Genomic DNA, 20,111 nt, shown 5'->3' with positions numbered 1-20,111 from the left:
CCTCAGGGAGCTTACAGGTTTGTGTGTAGGAGACTGTCCATGTGGTGGAGAGTTCAGAGATAAGCAAATACAAAATAAATGCAAAGTAAATACAAAGTAATTGCGGGGAGAGATCAGGAAAGGATAAACAAACTTATGCTTTAGGTAGGAAGATAGCAGTTGAGCTGAACTTCTTACTATGCTAGATTTCAAGAGGCAAAAGTGAGGACAGAATCCACTCTATGCTTGGAAGACAGTCTATGCAAGGACAAAGAGACTAGAGATGGGGTATTGGGGGTGCTGTGGAAAGATCATAAGCCAGTTTTGTCTAGACTTTAGGGTTATGAGGGAAATGGATATAAATTTCTTTTTTTCAAAGATAGGTTGGAGTTAGGTTATAGAGGGTTCTAAATACCAAAAAAGAGGCATTTGAATTTTATCCTAGAAACCAAAAGGAGTCAGCTAAAGTTTCTTGACAAGGACTATGACATACATAATTTATTTTTTTAGTAACATCAATTTGGTGACCAATTTAGATGCTATTGTGGTAGTTTGCATGACAGGAGATGAAGGTTTGAACTTTGGTGGTGGCTGTTTGAGTGAAGTATGGGAGACTCTTATTAGTATAGGCTTTAAGACTACCTTTATAATAATTAAATTCTGGGTTAAAAGCATAGAATCTCTCTTTGAAAGGTCTGAATTTTTTGAGAATGGTTATTTTAGCAGAAGTCACTGGCATAAATGAGGCTGACAAAGTAAACTCAAATTCATTAGAGGCAGCTAATGAAGAAATAATGCTATAGAATGTAGTTTGAATAATTAAAAGTCTAATTAAAGTATAATTTCCCAAAATATGTTGGAAACAAGAATCCCAATTAATCATTTCTTTTCTGACAAACTGTTATATCCTGATTAAAAAAATTAGAAAAAGGTAGTCTGCAAAGCAACTTTTAGAAGATGAAATACTTTTGAAAAGAAATGTAAGTAAATCTTAAATTGTTTACAAATGTGCAAGAATCTATTACTTTATCAAAAGGCTTTCAAGGACTTCAGTCTATGAGTGAGTGATCTAGCATTTTATCAATTTAAGGAACATAGAAGTGGGAAAATCAATCAAGATTACCCTTTTACTATTTAATGAAATGGAGCCAGAAGTAAAGAAGATGTTAAGAATAACTAGACCAGATCTCAATATACACAGAAGAAATCCATGTTACTTATAACAAAAACAATGACTAATCAATTTTCAAGATATCTGGAATATCCTCATTCAGGATCATCCCTGGATGACTGCAGTACCCACAGGCTTCTGTGCTGGGTCCTCTTCTCTTTCCCCATTAGACTACTTCACTTGACTTTTTGAGCTCCCATGTATATAATTATCAGCTCTATGTCCTGATTCTTAAATCTACCTCTCCTGCCTCATTCTCTACTGACCTCCATTCTCCCATTTCGATCTGCCTTTCCAATATCTTGAATTGCATGCTGAGTGGACATCTTATTTGATATATCCAAAACTGAACTCTTTATCTTACTCCCTAAACCCTCTCCTATGGAGCAGTTAGGTGGTGCAATAGAGTATCAAGCCTGAAGGCAGTAAGACTCATCTTTTTTTTTTTTTTAAGAGAAAAAACAACCAAACAAACCACTGCTAAATTTAAAATATCTGTAAGAAATCCAATTCAAGACATCTAGTAACCCTGGCATTTGGAAATGAGGTTAGAGGATCACAAAAGAAACCAATTAAATTGAAATATAATTATATCTCTATATATTAAAGTTCACAGAACTCATATTAAGAACTTTTACTCTATTAGGAAGAACTGCGAAGTCAGCCACTGTGAAAAACTTCCAAGTGAACTATTTCATACTAATTCTAAAGGCCAATAAGAGAGCACCATATATTTTTCTGATCTATAGGATTTGTGTTGTTTGTGTAAGCAATGATAAAGTTTCATTTCTATTCCTTTAGTGACATCAGTGGAAAATACTAGTATAACAACAACAACAACAACAAAAAACCACCAAAAAAACTAACTCATTTAAATTCTTTTCTCTTATCCTCCTGGTGTGTCTAACAAGAACTAAAATGTCTATCAGAAAAAATTATGCCCTTAGTTAGCAAGAGCATATATAGTGTGAATTTCAAAACTACTCCACCCTGTTGAGACCATTCTTTGGAGGATGGGATTTAGCTATTTCCTGATCAATGACAATGGAGATACTTGGAGTAACAGAGTCAGGTCTTAGAAACTGCAATCTCCACCCTACTCAGGTAGAGATTAGGAAGAGCTGCAGCAAAAAGCTCAAGATTTAATTATTTGAGATTATGGCCCTCAACAGACATGTGTAAAAAGGACAGACCTCTGGGTGGTCCTAGGTCAAGCTAGAGCCACCATTGGCACTTGTGAGGCACAGGAAGTGAGGTAGGGAACAGCCTCTGGAATTCGCTCACTTCCTGTGGACAGGGCGTGTCAGCAGTTTGTGCTAGGAGCTTGAGCAGGGAGGAGGCCCGCAGACAACTTCCCTTCAGATCACTCACTTGAGTTAAGGACTGAGTTCCTTCTCTACCTTGGCCCTTTGGGCTTAATCTCCCTCTGACTTGGCCAGAGGTTGAGTTAACCCCTTTCCCTTTTCTCCTCTCTCCCCTTTTCTTACTCCCATTGTGATTAAAGCACCATAAACTCCATTCTGACTTAGTGTTTCATTTAGGGAATTACATAGCTGAATTCCCTGGCGACCATAATTTAATATTTTAACAACCTTTAAAGGTGATTTTCACCATAACAATAGGTAAATTACAAAATAAACAAGCCCCTAAAATGTTTTTCAGTTTTCATAGGTTAACTTGCAGATAAATTATTTAGTGATTTAGCTGTAGGTAAATTCTTGTTTACCTATAGTTTGGTTACATAATTCTAAGCAAGTACACATGGAAGAAGCATGGATCCTATTATGGATAAAGCCAGTGAAAATTTGGGGGAAATGAGAACATCTTAATAATTTTTAAAGCCTAAAAGCAACAATTTTTTATTTAGTAAATATAATATACCTATTTCAATGGAAAGGAACATAGTAATTGTGGAAGAGGATGCAACATCTAACAAGGAATTGAATGCCTTCCAAAAACTGACTTCAGTCTGTCTTTTCAACTTTTTGCTACCTATTCTGCTTTGTGAGTTTTTTGACACCTTATACATTCTTCTTTTTATGCTTTTATTCCTCTTACCTAGAATAAGTTTCTCTTTCCATTCTCTGTCATTTGAATTCTATTTTCCTTTCAGGCCCAAATCCAAGTACTACCTAATCTTTAAAATTTCCTTTGAGTAATCTCAGAATTTTGGAGTTCAAAGTGACCTCAATGTGTTAGAAAGAATATTTGGAGTAAGAGGAGAAGAGTTTAGAATCTGTCTCTGCCACCTGGCAGCTGTGTAGCACTGGGCAAGCCAGAGCTTCCCCTACAATGGGGAGATGGCACATTGTTTTAAAATTAAAGCTTGGATTTTGTCAAGAAAAAAAAATCCTATTGAAGGCAAAGTTTAGGAAAAACGGTAAATAATAAGTGTTATAGTAATATAATATCAACAATAAAAAATAATAAAAGGTTATTTCATTCCTTCCTACTCTGTAATAACTCTATAAAAGGGAAGACATATAAATAGCCAATAATTATTTGTGATAATGGAAAACCAACAACCAAAATGCACAGTTAATCCAAAATCCTCATTAATTTTCATAAGGTCCTATATGAAAAAAAATATTCACTGGGCATTTCAGCTTTCTGGTGGAGAAACAAAACTGGGTATGTGGCTTGTATCTAATAACTTAATAGACTTCATCATGTGGAAAACAGGGCACTGAAAAACCATAAAGTAGATAATGTAGTTGGCCCCTGAATATTCAAAAGAAAAGAAGGAGGGAGAGAAGCAAGAGGAGTAATAATTAATTAATGATGGACTGTACTAAATAACTAAAATATCTCAATGAATTAAACAGTATTTCAATATTTTAACAGATTTTCTTTACTTAGAATAACAAAAAAATATAGATCATTTAAATAGTTAAATGAAAAAGGTCTTATTTCTTGAACATTTTCTTACTTTCCACTTAATACTGCTACACCAACTGTGCTCCTGGGTGTGGACATACTAGCAACAAAATTCCACTGACGAGCCTGAGGGTCCCACCTCTCCACTGTATTTAGGTAGCTCCAGCCATCATGCCCACCTATAGCATACATAGGACCTTCCAATACAGCCACACCTGAAAAGAGGGGGAAAAATGATTTAAAAAGTATTTCTGGAGCTTCAAATACTCATTTAAATTAAACTCTTAAGAGACCTGATAACCTAAAATTCTTTTTAAAAATGAGTGTTAAGATGATTATCTGGATGGAAGCAGAAGCAGTGGCAATAATAATTGAAGTATTAACACCAGGCCACAGCCGCACCTCCCGTAACAACTGGCGTCCCAGGCCCCATGTGCCACACACTGCGCGCCTCAGCCTTTGGACTCCAAAGCCACATGAGGGTACACCGTAGATGATAATGCACAAAGACAATGTCATTCTCGGTCACCGAGAGCCTACCACTATACTATATCAACAACAACAACAACAACAACAACAACAAATCAATCAGTTTGGAGCTGGTAAATGGTATTCATGTGATAATGACGTTGTTCCATTTTAAAAATAAAGTTTTATTGATGGGGTTTTTTCCCACATGAATATCACTCTCCACCCTCCCCAAGCACTGATTCCACTCTCCTCTGGGTCACCATTGTAACAGAAATCCATGGTCAAGCAGAACAAATCAACACAGTGTCATATCTAAAATTAAATGTGTCATTCTAATCCTCCAGTTCATCTTCTCCTCAGCTAAGAGTAGGAGAAATCATTTATTCTTCAAGGACAGATAATCAAGAATAAGTTTACCTAGTACAGTTCAGATGAGTGGCTCTAGACTGGATCTCTCTATAAATTTCATTTTTGTGTCCTATAATTTTTCTATATGATGTTTGAGCTATAAACCCAGAGTGTGACAGAGGGTTTGCACTTGAGGAAGAGTGGCAACCTGAAGGGATGCTGGGTTTGCTCACCTTGATGGGGGAGGAGCCCTGGGAGGTCTGGAATTTTGAGAAGTCAGAAGGTTCTGACTGAGATTTCAGTTTGATCTCTCTCAGCCTTGAGAAGCTTCGGAGGGAGGTCTGGCCAAGCCTTCCTCCTGGGGACATGTGCACCTTTTCCTCTTTGGTGACTGAACATTCTCCCCCCACCAATTCCCAACTGAAGTGATAGCTGAAGAAGACATTGAGCCTCACAACTCTAGGTGCCCTGGGTCTGAACTGTGGCCAGGGGGCCAGTCAACCGGATTCTTTCTCAGGGGGCCCAGGCTGCCAAGGCCTGAGTTCCCCAAACTCAAGGAGGGAAGTAAAAGGGGTAGTTAGAGAAGGGACCCCCCACCCCCTTTCCTCACCAATTCCCTTCCTGCCAGCCATTTTCTTTGTGTTAGCCTAGCTGACTTAGTTTATATTAAAGTTGTTGTCCTTTCCCAAAGTGACTCAAGTTTGAGTTGGACAGCTTGAGGTGGGGAGAGTAATCTTCCTGAGAAGAAATCTTTAGGCTCTAGTAGTGGAGGAAGCCAAGAGCCAGTTTGTGAGAGCTGCCATAGTTGAGTAGGGAAGGCTGAAGGGGGAAACTACTTAACCCCTCTCTTCTTCTCTCTGAGCCAACCCAAAACATGAGCTGCCTCTCCTGGATCCTGCTTTCAGGGGGAGATCTCCATTCCTCCTTTATTCTCTTTACCACCAACCAATTCCTCCATTACATCAGATACTTTTAAACATCTCTACTGATCATGAAGAGAAAAGACTGAATTATACAAACACCACTAGCACCGTTAGCCATATTGCTGTTTCTAACATCAATTCATTTCTCCCATACACTTACCATTTTTTACATCACCCTCTTACCAAACTGATCAAACACAGGCTGGTTTGATTTAAGTATGCAATAGTCCCTTTGCCATTATTTAGCTTCCCTAAACACTGCCAAACACCACAGTGAGCTTTCTCCTGTTTCTATACTTTGGGCTGGTAAAAAAAATATAAAAACTGTGAACTGTGCCCAAAGACACAGGTTTGGTAATGATTGTATACTTATCATTTAAGGACCAACTTAGCTAAATTCTGAGAGGCTCATTATAATCATAAGAGATTTTTGTCTTAATTTTCATACTACCATTAACTTAAGATGAGCAACTGGTCACACAGTTGGCTAGAATTAGCAAAATCAAACTTATCAATTGCAGGTCTGGTATTTTTTAACTGGCTACTTCCCTATTTTACCTGATATAAATCTTCTGCCATCTGTTCTTTGGTTTGTAAATTATTATTTTCCCTTATTTAGTCTTTAAAATACTATTGTATTTATATATATATATGTATATATATATATATATATAACATATATATATAATATTCTGCTGATGTTACCAAAACCTATATAACGTTGCGGAAACTAAGATTCTGGGCTCCCTGGTTTTTGTACACAATGATGCCTATGCTCTGAGCATAATAAATCAGGTTTTTCATATCTTTGGGCCATTGATTTTTGTGATTGGCAGCAGTATCAGGTATGATAATGAAACAAATTTTTTTTATAAAAGAAGTCGATAAGTTATACTTACCAAGGCCATGCCGGTGTGTGGACATGGGTGGCATGACACTCCAAGTTTTTGTTTTGGGATTGTAACACTCTACAGTGTTCAAAGTCTTCAGTCCATCTCTACCACCAACAACATACAGCTTGTCATCCAAAACCGCAACACCAAACTGTAATCTCCGTCCATTCATATTAGCTACTGGAGTCCACATGTTTGTTCGGAGATCATATTTTTCAATGCTTGTTGCTCCTTTAGAGTAATATATATCAAAATTACATTTATGTAATTAATAATGTAACCATCCTAATTGGAACTTTTAATTGAGCTATCCATATAAAGGAGTAACTTTTATTTTTATTAATTTGATATATTTAAGGTATTTTACTTCAATAGTTAAGATCTTTGAAGACACCTTCTATATTCACATGCATATAAACAATACTTAATGCCGATATTAGAAAATGAACCATCTCTAGTTCCTAGCAGATGACACATGAAAAGATTTGGTTCATCCAAAACGGATTATCTGAAACTTTTTATTTTGCTCTAAAACTTAAATGTGATGGCAACAGACCCACAAATTTCCTGAAAGACATTCAGAGAAGTTTTATAATTTTTTGAAGACCTCTCCTAAGTAGTGGGAATTCCTGATATTTCTCTACTTAGAGGAACTTTTGTTTTGTTTCTGCTCAAGGACAGATAAACTATGACTACTATAATATGACACATAATGACTAATGTAGCTGTTATGGTATGATCCTCATTCAAAAAGAATACATCTGCTACTTAGGTCTTTTATAAATAAAATACTATCCTCTTAGAATATAAATAAATCAGTATTACTAGAGAAGGCATAAATACATATTTATATATTGCTCTGTACTCCTTTCATTTAATATTAGAATCCTTGGCTATCAGAAGCTTAATTTTAATCTTTACATATCTCTGGCCCTCCCTCCCCATCATTTTCTACCCAAACAACCTATGTTAGCATTTGTGGTTCAAAACAAAGTTGCAAGAATTTCTATCATAGGGACTTTGTTCTCAAACTAGAGAAAACAGCTAGAGGCCATACCCCTAGTCATGGTCAAGCAATTCAAAGATGAAGAAATCAGACAACTGTCCTCATGCTAATTGTTTATTATCCCAATCACCTATGTAGTTTTAATTGCTTCTCACCATTTCTTGCTTTAATGCCTCTTAACCAGCCAAGAAAGTCTTCCTTGTCTTCAAAATTATGACTTCCTGGCCCAAAGGACACTTAACTACCTGGTATCAGGTATAAAGACCTATCTAGGATCACAGAACAGATATTACATCACCTTGTTAATGAACCTTCATAGCATTACATGCACCTCATCCTATTTAAGCAATACAATGAATCAATATCCCAAAGTCTAGCTTTCACCAAAATTAATTACTATCCTAGGCCTCTTAGAAAAGGCAATGCCTTTCCTGGAAAAAAAATGGAAAGCTGGTAAGTGTGTGTTTTAAAAAGTTGTACCCTGGGGACTTAATTTCTCAGCATTCTTTACTCTTCCTGGGGTTCTCTTTTCCTTGAGTCCTTGTGTTGCACCCTGGTGTGGGTTTGTTTTATAAATTTGCTGAAACCCATGCTGTGGGGGCTTTTTTTCTTTGGTTCGAGCACAGCGGGCTTCTGGGGCTCTGGCTCTTTGATCACTTGGCTGAAGGAACCCTTTTCTCTATCACTTTGTCATTATTAAATCCTATAAATTTAAATATTTGGAGTTGTTCTTCTCTTCACCAAAAGTGCCTTGTATGTCCTGTCTTTCTGAGGTCTTAGCTGTAAAGAATATTTTTCTATAAATCTTATTTGGATGCCTAATTTTTTGCTTTCTTTCTTTTTATTCAACATGAACAAGGATTTGTTCATTTGGAAAAGTATTTGTTGCCAAAAGTAGAGCCTAAATGGGTATGAGAACTCAATCAGTTCTGTTCATGTAAACCTTGTAATCTTAGAGAAATAGCATTACTCAAAGATCTTGGGTACAGTAATATCTACTGCCAAAAGCAATTGGGGCCCTGATCCAAAACCAGAATGAAGTTGCTAAAAGAGATCCTTCCAAGATACTTGGTTAAGTTTTAAAAATTATTAGTGGATGAAATGCGTTGTCCTATGCTCCCTTTTCCACCTGCATTTCCTTACTGCCAACCCTCAAACTAAGTGGAAGATTCAGTTATTGGGATGATACCTAAGGCATGATGTACTTATTTCTAGTGTCAGCTACATTTTAATAGCTTAATAACTAAGGGGGGAAAATCATTGTGGAGGGGAAGCCCATCTTTGTCATCACCATCAACTAATAAGACGGATGGACACAGGAAGCCTGAAAGTGGCAGCTCCCCTTAAACCTCTGGTCCTACTTTCATCCTAGGTTTGTCAAGGCCATTATTTGATGAGGCAACACCTGTCAAGAGGGGTTCAGCTCTCCCAAGTAATGATCAACTAATTACCTCACACAGGTTAGGCAAGCTAGCCTAACTGAAGCAACCAGGTATCCTGACAGAGAAATGGGACATCGTATGTACCAGGCAAGTCAAATCATCATCACCTTGTTTCTAATTGGGATAGCTCAGGATCCAAGCGCTTTGGAAAACAGCAATGCAGCCTTGTAATTATTCCTAAAAATGCTAAACCCACAATTACTGGAGATCCAGAAAAGAAAGTTCTTGCCATTAGAGTTCTTGGCACAATGATTCAACATCAGAAACATATCATTTTATCAGTGGAAATGACATGAAAGAGCGACATTACCATCTGCTTTACTGCTGTGCTCTAAGAACCATGGGACTAGATGCTGAAATCTCCCATATGTATTGTCTCCTCTGTTAAAATGCAAGTTCCTTGACAGCAGGGACTGTCTTCCTCTTCTTTGTGTCTCTACCATGTAGCACAGCACTGTGTACGTATTAAGTGCTTAATACTTGATTCATTAATTCACTCATTCAATGAACAGGTTTGTGGGTAGAAATATGAACTCATATGATGCTTATTACTTTATATCATTCATGTTTGCCATTTTATCATAGAAAGATTAATTAAATCCTTATTGAGGACACTGGCTGGATGGGAGATACAAAGAAATCATAGAATCCCGAGGGAACTTAGGATCTATTGGGGATACATGGATATATATATACAGATTTCTAGAGGGTCCTAGAACTATGAGGGACCTCAGAGATCATCTAATTGAGTCCCTTTATTTCACAGTTAAGGAAACTGAGGTTCTGAGGAGTTAAATGATTTGCCTGAGGTCCCACACAGTGGCAGTGCTGGGACTAGAATCTCCTAATTTAACAGTCCCAAGCTCTTTCCACATCATCAAAGAAAAGTAAAATAACAATCACTTTGGTTTGTTAGGAAAAGCTTTATTGAGAATGGTAGAACTTGAGCTGAGTCCTGAAGAAGAGGTAGGATTTGAAGAGCAGAAAAAAAAAGTGGTGAAGCATTTTGGGTGGAAGAAGCAACGTAAACAGAAATGATATTCAGTAAATACAAGCATTTCCAATTTTGCTAGAGCAAGTTTGTGTTGAGAAATAAAATTAGAAAGGCCTTTGGGGCAAGACTATGGCAAGCTCAAAAATTTAGACTTTATCCAGTAGGCAAAGGAAAGTTATGAAAAACTTTTTAGCAGGTGAATGATGTTTAAGGAAGAGTGAACTGGTGGTGGGATTCAAACACAGAATCCTTATGACTTCATTCCTGGAGTGCTGTAAAATGGCTTCCTGATTTCCCTGTGTTGTCTTTTATCTCTCCAGTTCATTCTGTATACCAGATTAGTCTCCCTAATGTGTCACGTCATTTTTCACTCAGAATCCTTCAACAACCTTCATCATCTAAAGCAAAAGTTCTTAGTAAACAGATTTTAAAACTATTTTGATAACTGCATCCCAATAAAATTGATTTCCTTTGTAATCTTACACTTACATTTTTTTATGCATGTAAAAGCATTATTCTGAGAAGAGGTCTATTACCTCCAAAAAGTTAAGATGACTTAGCAAATGGATAAAATCCAAATTTGTTAATTTAACATTTAAGGTTCCCTCTGATTTGACCTCAACCTAATTTCATACCACTTCCATACATGAATTTTCTGCTTCAAAGTTCTTTAGTTATTGTCCCCCAAATGTTATATATTAAGATTTCCTGCCTTCAATAAACAAATACTCTCTTTCATTTTCATTGCCTAAGTTGAGTCCTTCAAGATCTAGTTCAAATTCTATGTCTTCTATAAAGTATTTTCTGACTTTGGGTATTTAAGTAATTTAAGTAATCTCTACCTCCCTTTTAATTCCTGGAACAATTATTTTCTGTAGAGTTGATTTAGAAATTAGTTTTTTATACTTATTGTTGTTTTGAACTATTTAAATCTTTTATTGTTACTTAACATTTTGCCATTTATATCCCCTCTCCCCCAAGTATTTAAAATCCTCTGAAGGTAAAGATCACATTTTTTTCTTTCTATTTATCCTGTATATGCTTTGTTTGTACAAATAGTTGTTTGTTTGTTGCTTCCCTATTAGACTGTAAGCACTTTGAGAGGTCAGTGACTGTTGTCTTTCTTTGTATACTCAGCTCTTAGTCTGGTGCTGTGCACTTAGGAGACACTTAAATGCTTATTTGACATTTTATACTTCTTTGTATCACTCTTGGTGCTTAACACAATGCATGGAATGTGCTAGGTACACAATAATTACTTTTAATTTGTTTTTTATATAATTCCTCCTTTATATGTAATTCATTAAGAGATACCTTACCCCAAATCTCTTCTATTAAGCCTTCATGTGCTATTTCAGCTTATTTGTATCTCTTCTTTTTCTGAACTCATTTTTGCACATGAATTAGCACTTGATCACTTATAGATTATCTTGTATTGCTTACAAATTATTTCAAAGACATGAATTTATTCTCTCCAATTTTATTCTCCCCATTAGACTGTATGCTCCTTGAAGGAAGGAAATAGGTTTTATTTTTCTTTTATCTTTCTAATTTCCCCACTGCAAAACTAAACACAGTGTTGCACACCAGGAAGGTAGTATTGTAATAAGTACGTATAGAATGACCCATAGGGCACATAAAGAATCTGTTAACTGTCACAAATGTATACCTTTATCTCTACCAGTTATGTCAATGTATCACTCATTCAAATATTTATTGAACACCTACTATATGCTATGTGCTATATTCTGTGGTGGATACAAAAATTTATGAAAAGGGATTCCTTTCCTCAAAGAACTTAGTTTAATTAGGGATTCTAAAGATTAAATACAAACAATGATTCAAGAGATGTTACAAGGCATTGTGTGATTAAAGAGGGATAAAAAAATATCATGAGTTCACAGGAAGAAGGAATTATTGTGTTCTGAAATGACCAAGCCCAAGGCTTCATAGAGGGACTTTCTTGAATTCAATCTAATCCAATCTAGTATAACACACATTTATTAAGCACCTATTGGAAGCTGGAAGACGTATAAAGATAAATAAGACTTGTAATGGAACCAACAACCTAATAAGGAGGCATAACATAAATGATTTCAAATGTAAAATAGAACATGATTAAATGAAAAAGAGTAGAAACAAAGTTATAAGACTTGGTCTCTTAAGGGGTCAGTAGCATTTGGAGTAGTAGAAAGGACATATAAGGGCTTTCCAGGTACAGTGAATGATGATACAACAACATGGAGGAAAGGAAGAATATTTTTAATCAGCTAATCAACTAACATTGGTCCTACTCTGCTCATAAGGCAGTTCTAGACATACAGGACAGAACAGTTTGACTAGACTAGATTCCTAAAAGGGAGTAATGGAAGAAAATACTGAAAAAGTAGATGAAGGTCATACTGTAGCTTTCAAATTCAGGCTGAAAATTTCAGACAAGGAACCAATTCAAGTTTTGAACAGAGTGAGTGATATGCTAAAAGCAATATGTGTGTTTGTGTATGAGTCATGACGCCTCGAGACTGGGGAAGCTTTTAATGGTGGATAGGTGGTGTTTACTTCTATACATGACCATCATTTCTATCACTTGTCTTTGAAGTTGCATTCTAATTAGGACACTCATAATTCTAGCCCCCTTCTGTACAGTCTTTTCTCAATTGGAAGCACTAATAGCTGCAAAATCAAGTGGGATTTTGCCAACCATGTTGAGAAGTTAAAGCACTTTTAGTCAAAGCTTTTCAGTGGTAATTCTTAAAAGCAAGGGCAACTGGGCTAAATTCAGAGGGAAGAGTGGGAGTCATACCAGTACCTGAAGTCAATTATTGAATGCCCAGCAGCCCTAGACATGGCCTTTGAAGGTAGGTCTATAATAATTTGGTCAAGAGTTTCATAAATAATAGTGGCAGCAACTGTGGCTGAAGTAGCAGCGTGGTTTTACTGAATATTCCTAGCTGTTGAAGAAATAACCTACAGCACTCATTACATTAAATAAAATAACATTTTGGGGTTTGCTCAAATTAAGAAATAATACTTTTTTCCTAATATGCCCAAATCCTCCTGGCAAATATTTTTGTGGGAAAGGGGAAGGAGAAAAGTAAAAGCTGGAATGCAAAATAGTTTTCTAGTTCCCTAAAAACCACTGCTTCTTGTCACAGAGTTTTGGGATCTTTGCTTTCCTTGGTAATGTTATATTTAATCATTGATCTTATAGCTGCATCTCCAGCTCTGCCCTTCTTGACAGTGACTTTGGATAAGAGTGGAATGGCGACTTTGACCTTTCTTCTTGTTACTCTTTGTTTGTTTTTTGTTTTTGTTGCTTTTTACATTTCTCTCTTCTCATGTTTGTTTATGGACAAGATAGGTAACCTCTGGGCTACATTCATAGCCATGTCACTTTCAAGCAGCCATGAAGAAGTAGTGGCTTGACTTTGCAATCTAGTCTTTAATTTCTCTACCTCTTGACTCTGGAGTTAAGAAGTCAGTGTGTTTTTGAATTCCACTATTTCTTAGAACAGGTAATAATAGATAGTAACAGCTAGAATTTATTCAGATCTTTAAGGCTTGAAAGATGTTTTAAAAATATTCTTTTATTTTATCTTCACCATAACCCTCAGAGGTGCACACTCTTATTTTATTCATTTTCAAATGAAAGCTAGTTAAGTGTCTGAGGTCACATTTAAACTCAGATTTTCCTTCTCTATACACTGTGCCACCTAACTGCCCCCAGTATCAACTGTAATTCTTTTTATAGAAATAATTATGTGACATCATTCTAAGATTGATATCTGTTATAGAGATGCCATTACTGATAAATTTGTATATTACTCACCTGATGAGTCTCCTAATAGTCCATATTCTTGAGAATTCAACTTACATAATATTGGCATGTTTCTTTAATAAATATCTTTTCCTCAGTTGCAAGACTGTCATTTTTCTCAGGGGTTCAGTTTTGTAGATCTGTTACACCTGAGGTTAAAAGACCTTATGGCAGTACTAGCATCTCAAGAGAGATGATGGTAAAGAAGACAAAATTCTTTATCATATTTGGCAGATTTTCCTCTTTGCTCAGTTCCCTTAACATCTTTGTGTTTTGATCTTTGGAGAGTCTAGTATGAACATTTTCCCATTCAGATTTCTACCTCTCTTTATTGGTTGGGCATTATTATATAAGGAGTTGGTCAAGGAAAGGAAGCTTAGATTTATTGATAAAGCGGTTACCAATTCTTTGCTAATACAAATTAAGCATTATTGCCTTCTTTGTCCCACAAAACAAAGGAACCTTCTTCTTAATACCTTTAGTTGAATCCATTCCTCCAACTGCAAATAATGTGCCAACAGTTGACTTTCTAGGTTTTGTGCGAGGACTTTGTAACATGGGTCGTCTCTCTGGCAACAAATGGTATTTCATTGCTTCCATAATAAGTTTCTGACATTCAATATCATCCCGAAAGAGTGCATTATTTTCCATGTCAGCAAGGAACTAAAAAAAAAAAGATTATGGCAAATGATAAGCAAGAAAAAATTAAAAAAATTATATAGTTGACAAAAATACATTATGCCTTATTTTATTTTATTTTATTTTATTTATTTATTTTTATTAAAACCCTGACCTTCTGTCTTGGAATCAATACTGTGTATTGGTTCCATGGCAGGAGAGTGGTAAGAGCTAGACAATGGGGGTCAAGTGACTTGCCCAGGGTCACATAGCTGGAAAGTATTTGAGGCCAGATTTGAACCTAGGACCTCCTGTCTCTAGGTTTGGCTCTCAAGTTCTTCTCTTAATATATATTTTTTTCTCCATGAAAAAAAGAGAAGGGAAAAACTACTCAAGTTCACTATTCAAAAGCTCTGAGGAAAAGCCTCTGAATACTCTTAGTAGATGCTAACCTAAAAGATACATATTGACTTCTTAAGGGGAAGAGTAGTAGAGAACTCCAAATGTCAAATTAAAAAAAAAAAAAACCAACCCTCACCTTCTGTCTTAGAATCAATACTGTGTATTGGTTCTAAGACAGAAGAATGGTAAGGGCTAGGCAATGGGGGTTAAGTGACTTGCCCAGGGTCACACAGCTGGGAAGTGTCTGAGGCCAGATTTGAACTTAGGACTTCCCATCTCTAGGCCTGGCTCTCAATCCACTGAACCACCCAGTTGTTCCCCAAATGTCAAATATTCTAAGAAACAAAAACCTCCTATATACGTACTTAAATGAATCCTTAATTTTAAAGATTTTTTGAATTGGATAAGATGGCTACCAAAGACCTTTTCAATTCTGAAACTGTGATTCAGTGATACTAATACAATTTAATGAAATTCAATAAAAATGCCAAAAATGGAGCTTGCAGAGTCTGATAGGTAATGGTCTAAGTGAACTTAGAGAACTGTATTCCAGGAAATGATACAAAATTAAGACTCTAAGGGTGAGTCTTCAATTCAATTCAATGCGATTCCAACAGGACAGCAGTGCCTCAGAAGTCAAGGGAGTTCAGAGAATATCCAGGAAGAAGAGTTGATCAACAGTATCAAAAATTACAAGAATGATACAGGTGGATAGGGCCTTGTCAGTTAAGAATGACTTTGTAACTTTGAAGAACTTTATTTCAGTTGTGTGGTGGTTTCAGAAGTCAAATCGAGAGGGATTCAGAAGTTAGTGGGTAGCAAAGAAGTGTAGAATCTTTTTTCTGGCAGCTTGGAAGTGAAAGAGAAGACCCAAGATACAATGATAGTACAGGCATCTCACATAAGGTTTTTTTTAAAGATGGAAATGAACAATTGTGTAGATATGAAAATACAGAAGAAATCATTTTTATATGGTTTCATTTTATGATAGTAATAGTTATACTGATTCAGAATTTCTGACTAGGTGAATTCTGACTTTGACCAGGAGAAATCAGGTTGAGCCAGTTAACTAAAGAGTTAAGACTGATGGGAAAAGAATTATAGTCATGGAATGGTGAATTAAGAGATGTCACAGTTAGTCACAAATGGCCTTGGGGATAACTGCTTTTTTGCAAATGTTCCATTTACCAATCTGTTGATTTTATTGAGATTCCCTTCTGATTCTGCAATATCTTTTATTTATAATTTTCTTGGATAGCATTTTTTTCATGATGTCAACAAACTCTTCATCCTCCCTACTAAGCACTAAGAATCCTTTCTCAAGTTCTCTGACCTTTTTTTCCCCAAGTGGAGAAATACAACAAATACTTAACACAAAGCTAGTGACATAACCTCTTTTTTTTTTTTTTGCAATTTTTGGACACCATTCTTTCCTAGTTTGTCTCCCACCAATCTGACTCCTATGCAGGTTCTACCTACTCATTAGGTGTCCTGCAGGATTCTGTCCCAGACCCTCTTCCAATTTCTTTCTACACTACACTTCACTTGATGATTTCATTAGATGGCAAACACGGAAATCTCTTGATTTCATTAATACTGCCTGCAAAGATGCTAAAGAAGTGTGTGGTTCATAGCAGTAATAAGAGGGAGGGATAAAGATTGTGATTTCACTGCTGAGGAGAAATCTGAGATGAGAAAAATCTTTCTATCATTGTAACCCTCTTGCAGCTGATAATCTTTAGAAAGATGCCTAGAGCACTGATAGGCTAAGTGAACTGTCCAGGGTGACAAAGCCAGGATGTTGGAGGTGGGACTTGAACCTAGTCTTCCTGATTCCTAGGCTAGCCCTAGATCCATTAGGCCACAGTGTTTCTAATGATTATATTTAATGATAATTTGGTAAATAAGAAGGTTATATCCAAGTATCCCAAAAGTCAGTAAAAGAAATAGCACATAGAATTTAGAAAATGAGCACAATATGCCAAAGGCCAATTATCAAATTAAAAGTCACAGTCCAAATGCATAAACATATATTTTGGGTTTAATCGCTTTATGGTATTTCCTATTCATGTGAAAGATTATGACCCATTAATGAATCTGAATTAAACTTATTGAAATTAATGTTCATTAGGTTTGGTAAATGTAAGTAATATGACTTACTTTAAACAAAAATAAAACTGGGAAAAATAGAAAAAGGAAATTGCTATGATATAACATTAGTTATAACTTGAGATAAAATAGGTGGGTCTGGGTCAATTCTCCTAAAACCAATTCCTCCTAAAGCCAGTTACAGAAACAATGGGAAGAAAAAATTTTTAATATATGCCAAAATACAAATTTTCTAGACTTTTAGGCAATTCTTCTAAAATTTATTTATATACAAAGTTCATAAATCAGAAATTAAAATGAACTAAGACAGAAACCAATGTTCCACATTATTGTGCTTTAGATGGCCAGATTTCAAATACAGCTGTGAGTATTTTCTACCCTGGCCTGCTGGTCACTCTCCTACTGGCCCAGCTGCTTTAATTTGGGGGACTTGGTGGAGAAGCTGCTCCTGCCCATGGCCTAGAGAGCAGCCTGATCAGCTTGATCGGCCATTCCTGCCCACAGCTTGGCCAAACCCTGGCTAAACAGCAGGCTCACTCCTCCACTGCCACGAACTGCTACCTTCAGCAGAGGTACCCCAAGCCCATCCTGGTGCTTCTATTGCCTCCTGCAGCTGCTTAAGCCTAGTCATGCTCAGTTTGGCCACTCCTGCAACTACCACACCCTGAGCTTTCTGCTGACCTGCTTCTGTTCTAGCTGGCAAGTATAAGCTTCCCTTTCCCCAGCCCAGCTCAGAAGGAAAGTCCTTTTCCCTGCCTCTGCCAGGCTTTTTGCCTTGGCTGGGAGGGTCCTGGCCCTCTTTTAATCACCCCAGCTTAACTCCTAGCTCTTCTTGCTTTACCAAACCTGCCTTACTTCCATCTCTCTCAGTCTTTGCCCTGATTTGTAGTCATATCCTCCATTTTGGTTTCTGGCATTTCCTAATCACACCTCTTACCCTGAAACCCACCTCTAACCACACCCATAACCCTCCCAGTTGTAGTGCTGCCTCTTTGTCACTAGAGGTCAATATTGAGCACAGATTTTTTTTCTTCTAATTCTTTTCTCTCTCTTTTTCCTCTTTTCTTTTCCCCCTTTCCCTGCTTAGCTATAGTGGTTGCTTACTGCCAGTAGAGGGCAGCAACAAATAAATAATTAAATATCCCCCCTTTTAATAAATAAAAATAAAATAAAATCATAAAAAATAAAAATAAAGCAAAATAAGTTAAATACCCTCACCTACTCTACCCAACCCTTATTGCAATAATTAAAAAATAAAGAAATAAAAATATACATTCTTATTTTTTTCTTTTTATTGATCAAAATGCTAAGCACCATAAATGCTATCATGCATGACAGTCTTCTACTTTTTTCCCAATTAGAGGCACATAAGATTCTGAATTTCCTCCTTCTCCTTGTACTCTAGCCCTTGGTATTTCTAAAGACAAAGATATTAAGCAAATAAAGAGACATTTTGTCAACAACTCTTGCAGGGTGATCTATGATTATTTTAAGACACATTGCCCATGGTGGCCTCAGATGGACCTTGAAGAGTTGAGGAACACCGCTACTTATGTCTTTAAAGGCCAAAAAGAAAAAAAAAGAAGCTAATAATGTCATAGAAACCTTGAAAAAATAAATCAAATCTTTAAAGGATAGACTTGATAAACAAGACAAAGGGCATGATTCTCAACCAATAGCACTAGCCCCTCTCCAAGAATCTAACAATCAGTCCCCTAACTGCCCCTTCTGTCAGAGAAAGGACCACTTAATTATGGGATGTAGGACTATGTTCCAGGCAGTAAGAAACAATATCCACTGGAAAAATTATCAGAGAAACAATTATAGAAATAATAATTATAATGGTGATATCAGAAATCATAATTTCAGGACTGATAATAATTCTAGATACATAAATCAGGCACCTGACAACTCATACCAAATGACCCCAAAGCAGTATATTTTGAGTGAAGTTTTCCCCTGAACCATCCAGGGTACTATTGCCCCTCAGGGAAGAACCCAAGGAACTATCCAAAGATTATGAAGGTATTTGGGGAAGGGGGGTTGGGGCACTAGAATCAGAGGATACAACCTTTGATTTTCCAGACCCTGACGTTTTACTGCCCATTGTCCCTATTCACTGCCCCCACCATACTGACGAGCCCCATGTAACATTAAAAGTTGGTAACACCTATTATGATTGTCTTTTGGACACTGGAGCTTCCTGGTATGTATTGAAGGGTACACCTGATTCAGATTGCAGTTCCATTGGCTCAATTAATGTCATGGGGGTATCAGGGACACCCCTAAAGGTTCCCAAACTTTCCCTTATAATAGTATCCACAGAACCCCTTAGTGTGGAACACTCTTTCCTCTTAATGCCTGGCTCCCCTATAAATTGGCTGGGAGAGATCTTTTATGCAAAATTAGGGCCACAATAACTTGCTCTCCAGATGGCTCTATGACACTGGAACTACCTGAGGAATCCTTAACTTTACTCCCTGTACTTCTTTCAGATGCTCAGAGACAAAGGAGACTCCTATTTTTGAGATCCCAACTGATATACCTGAGTCTCTCTAGGCCACATCATCTTCTGATGTTGGCCTACTTAAATCAGCTGTCCCTGTCCAAATTAAAAAAACAATCTAACCCAACTCCTTTCATTCCTCAATGCCCTCTTTCAAAGGAGGCAACTGATGGCATTACACCTGTAATAAATTCACTGATTGACCAAGGCATCATAATTCCCTGTAAATCTGAATACAATACACCCATCCTGCCTGTTAAAAAGCCCACACTAGGGCCCAAAGGCAAGCATCTCTATTGATTTGTCTAGGATCTGAGAGCTGTGAACAATCATGTTATAAAGAGACACCTTGTAGTTTCTAACATAAATACTGTTATTTTTTCTATTCCTAGCACGGCAACATACTTTACAGTAGGAGACTTGTGCTCAGCTTTCTTTTCTATACCCCTCCATGAAAACTCCAGGCATATTTTTGCTTTTACCTGGAGGGGTTCTCATTGGATCTAGGATCTTTTGCCCCACGGGTTCGTGAACAGCCCCACCCTGATCAAACAA

At 36.7% G+C, this 20,111-nt stretch overlaps 1 protein-coding gene across 5 annotated transcripts in view; it reads right to left on the bottom strand.

Moving 5' to 3' along the window:
* KLHL5 (kelch like family member 5) overlaps window positions 1-20,111 on the bottom strand; it is a 160,841-nt gene that overhangs the window by 14,365 nt on the left and 126,365 nt on the right. For all 5 annotated transcript variants that reach the window (XM_016423281.2, XM_056802543.1, XM_007507915.3 and 2 more), the window contains 3 exons: window positions 14,398-14,584; window positions 6,669-6,893; window positions 4,080-4,242 (listed from right to left, as the gene is read on the bottom strand). In XM_016423281.2, coding sequence (XP_016278767.1) covers window positions 4,080-4,242; window positions 6,669-6,893; window positions 14,398-14,584 — 575 coding nt within the window. The remainder of the gene's footprint in view (window positions 1-4,079; window positions 4,243-6,668; window positions 6,894-14,397; window positions 14,585-20,111) is intronic.

Source organism: Monodelphis domestica, chromosome 6, assembly GCF_027887165.1.
Source record: "Monodelphis domestica isolate mMonDom1 chromosome 6, mMonDom1.pri, whole genome shotgun sequence".
Lineage (NCBI taxonomy): Eukaryota > Metazoa > Chordata > Mammalia > Didelphimorphia > Didelphidae > Monodelphis > Monodelphis domestica.
The sequence above is the reverse complement of the archived record's forward strand: the minus strand, read 5'-3'. Positions and strand labels throughout refer to the sequence as shown.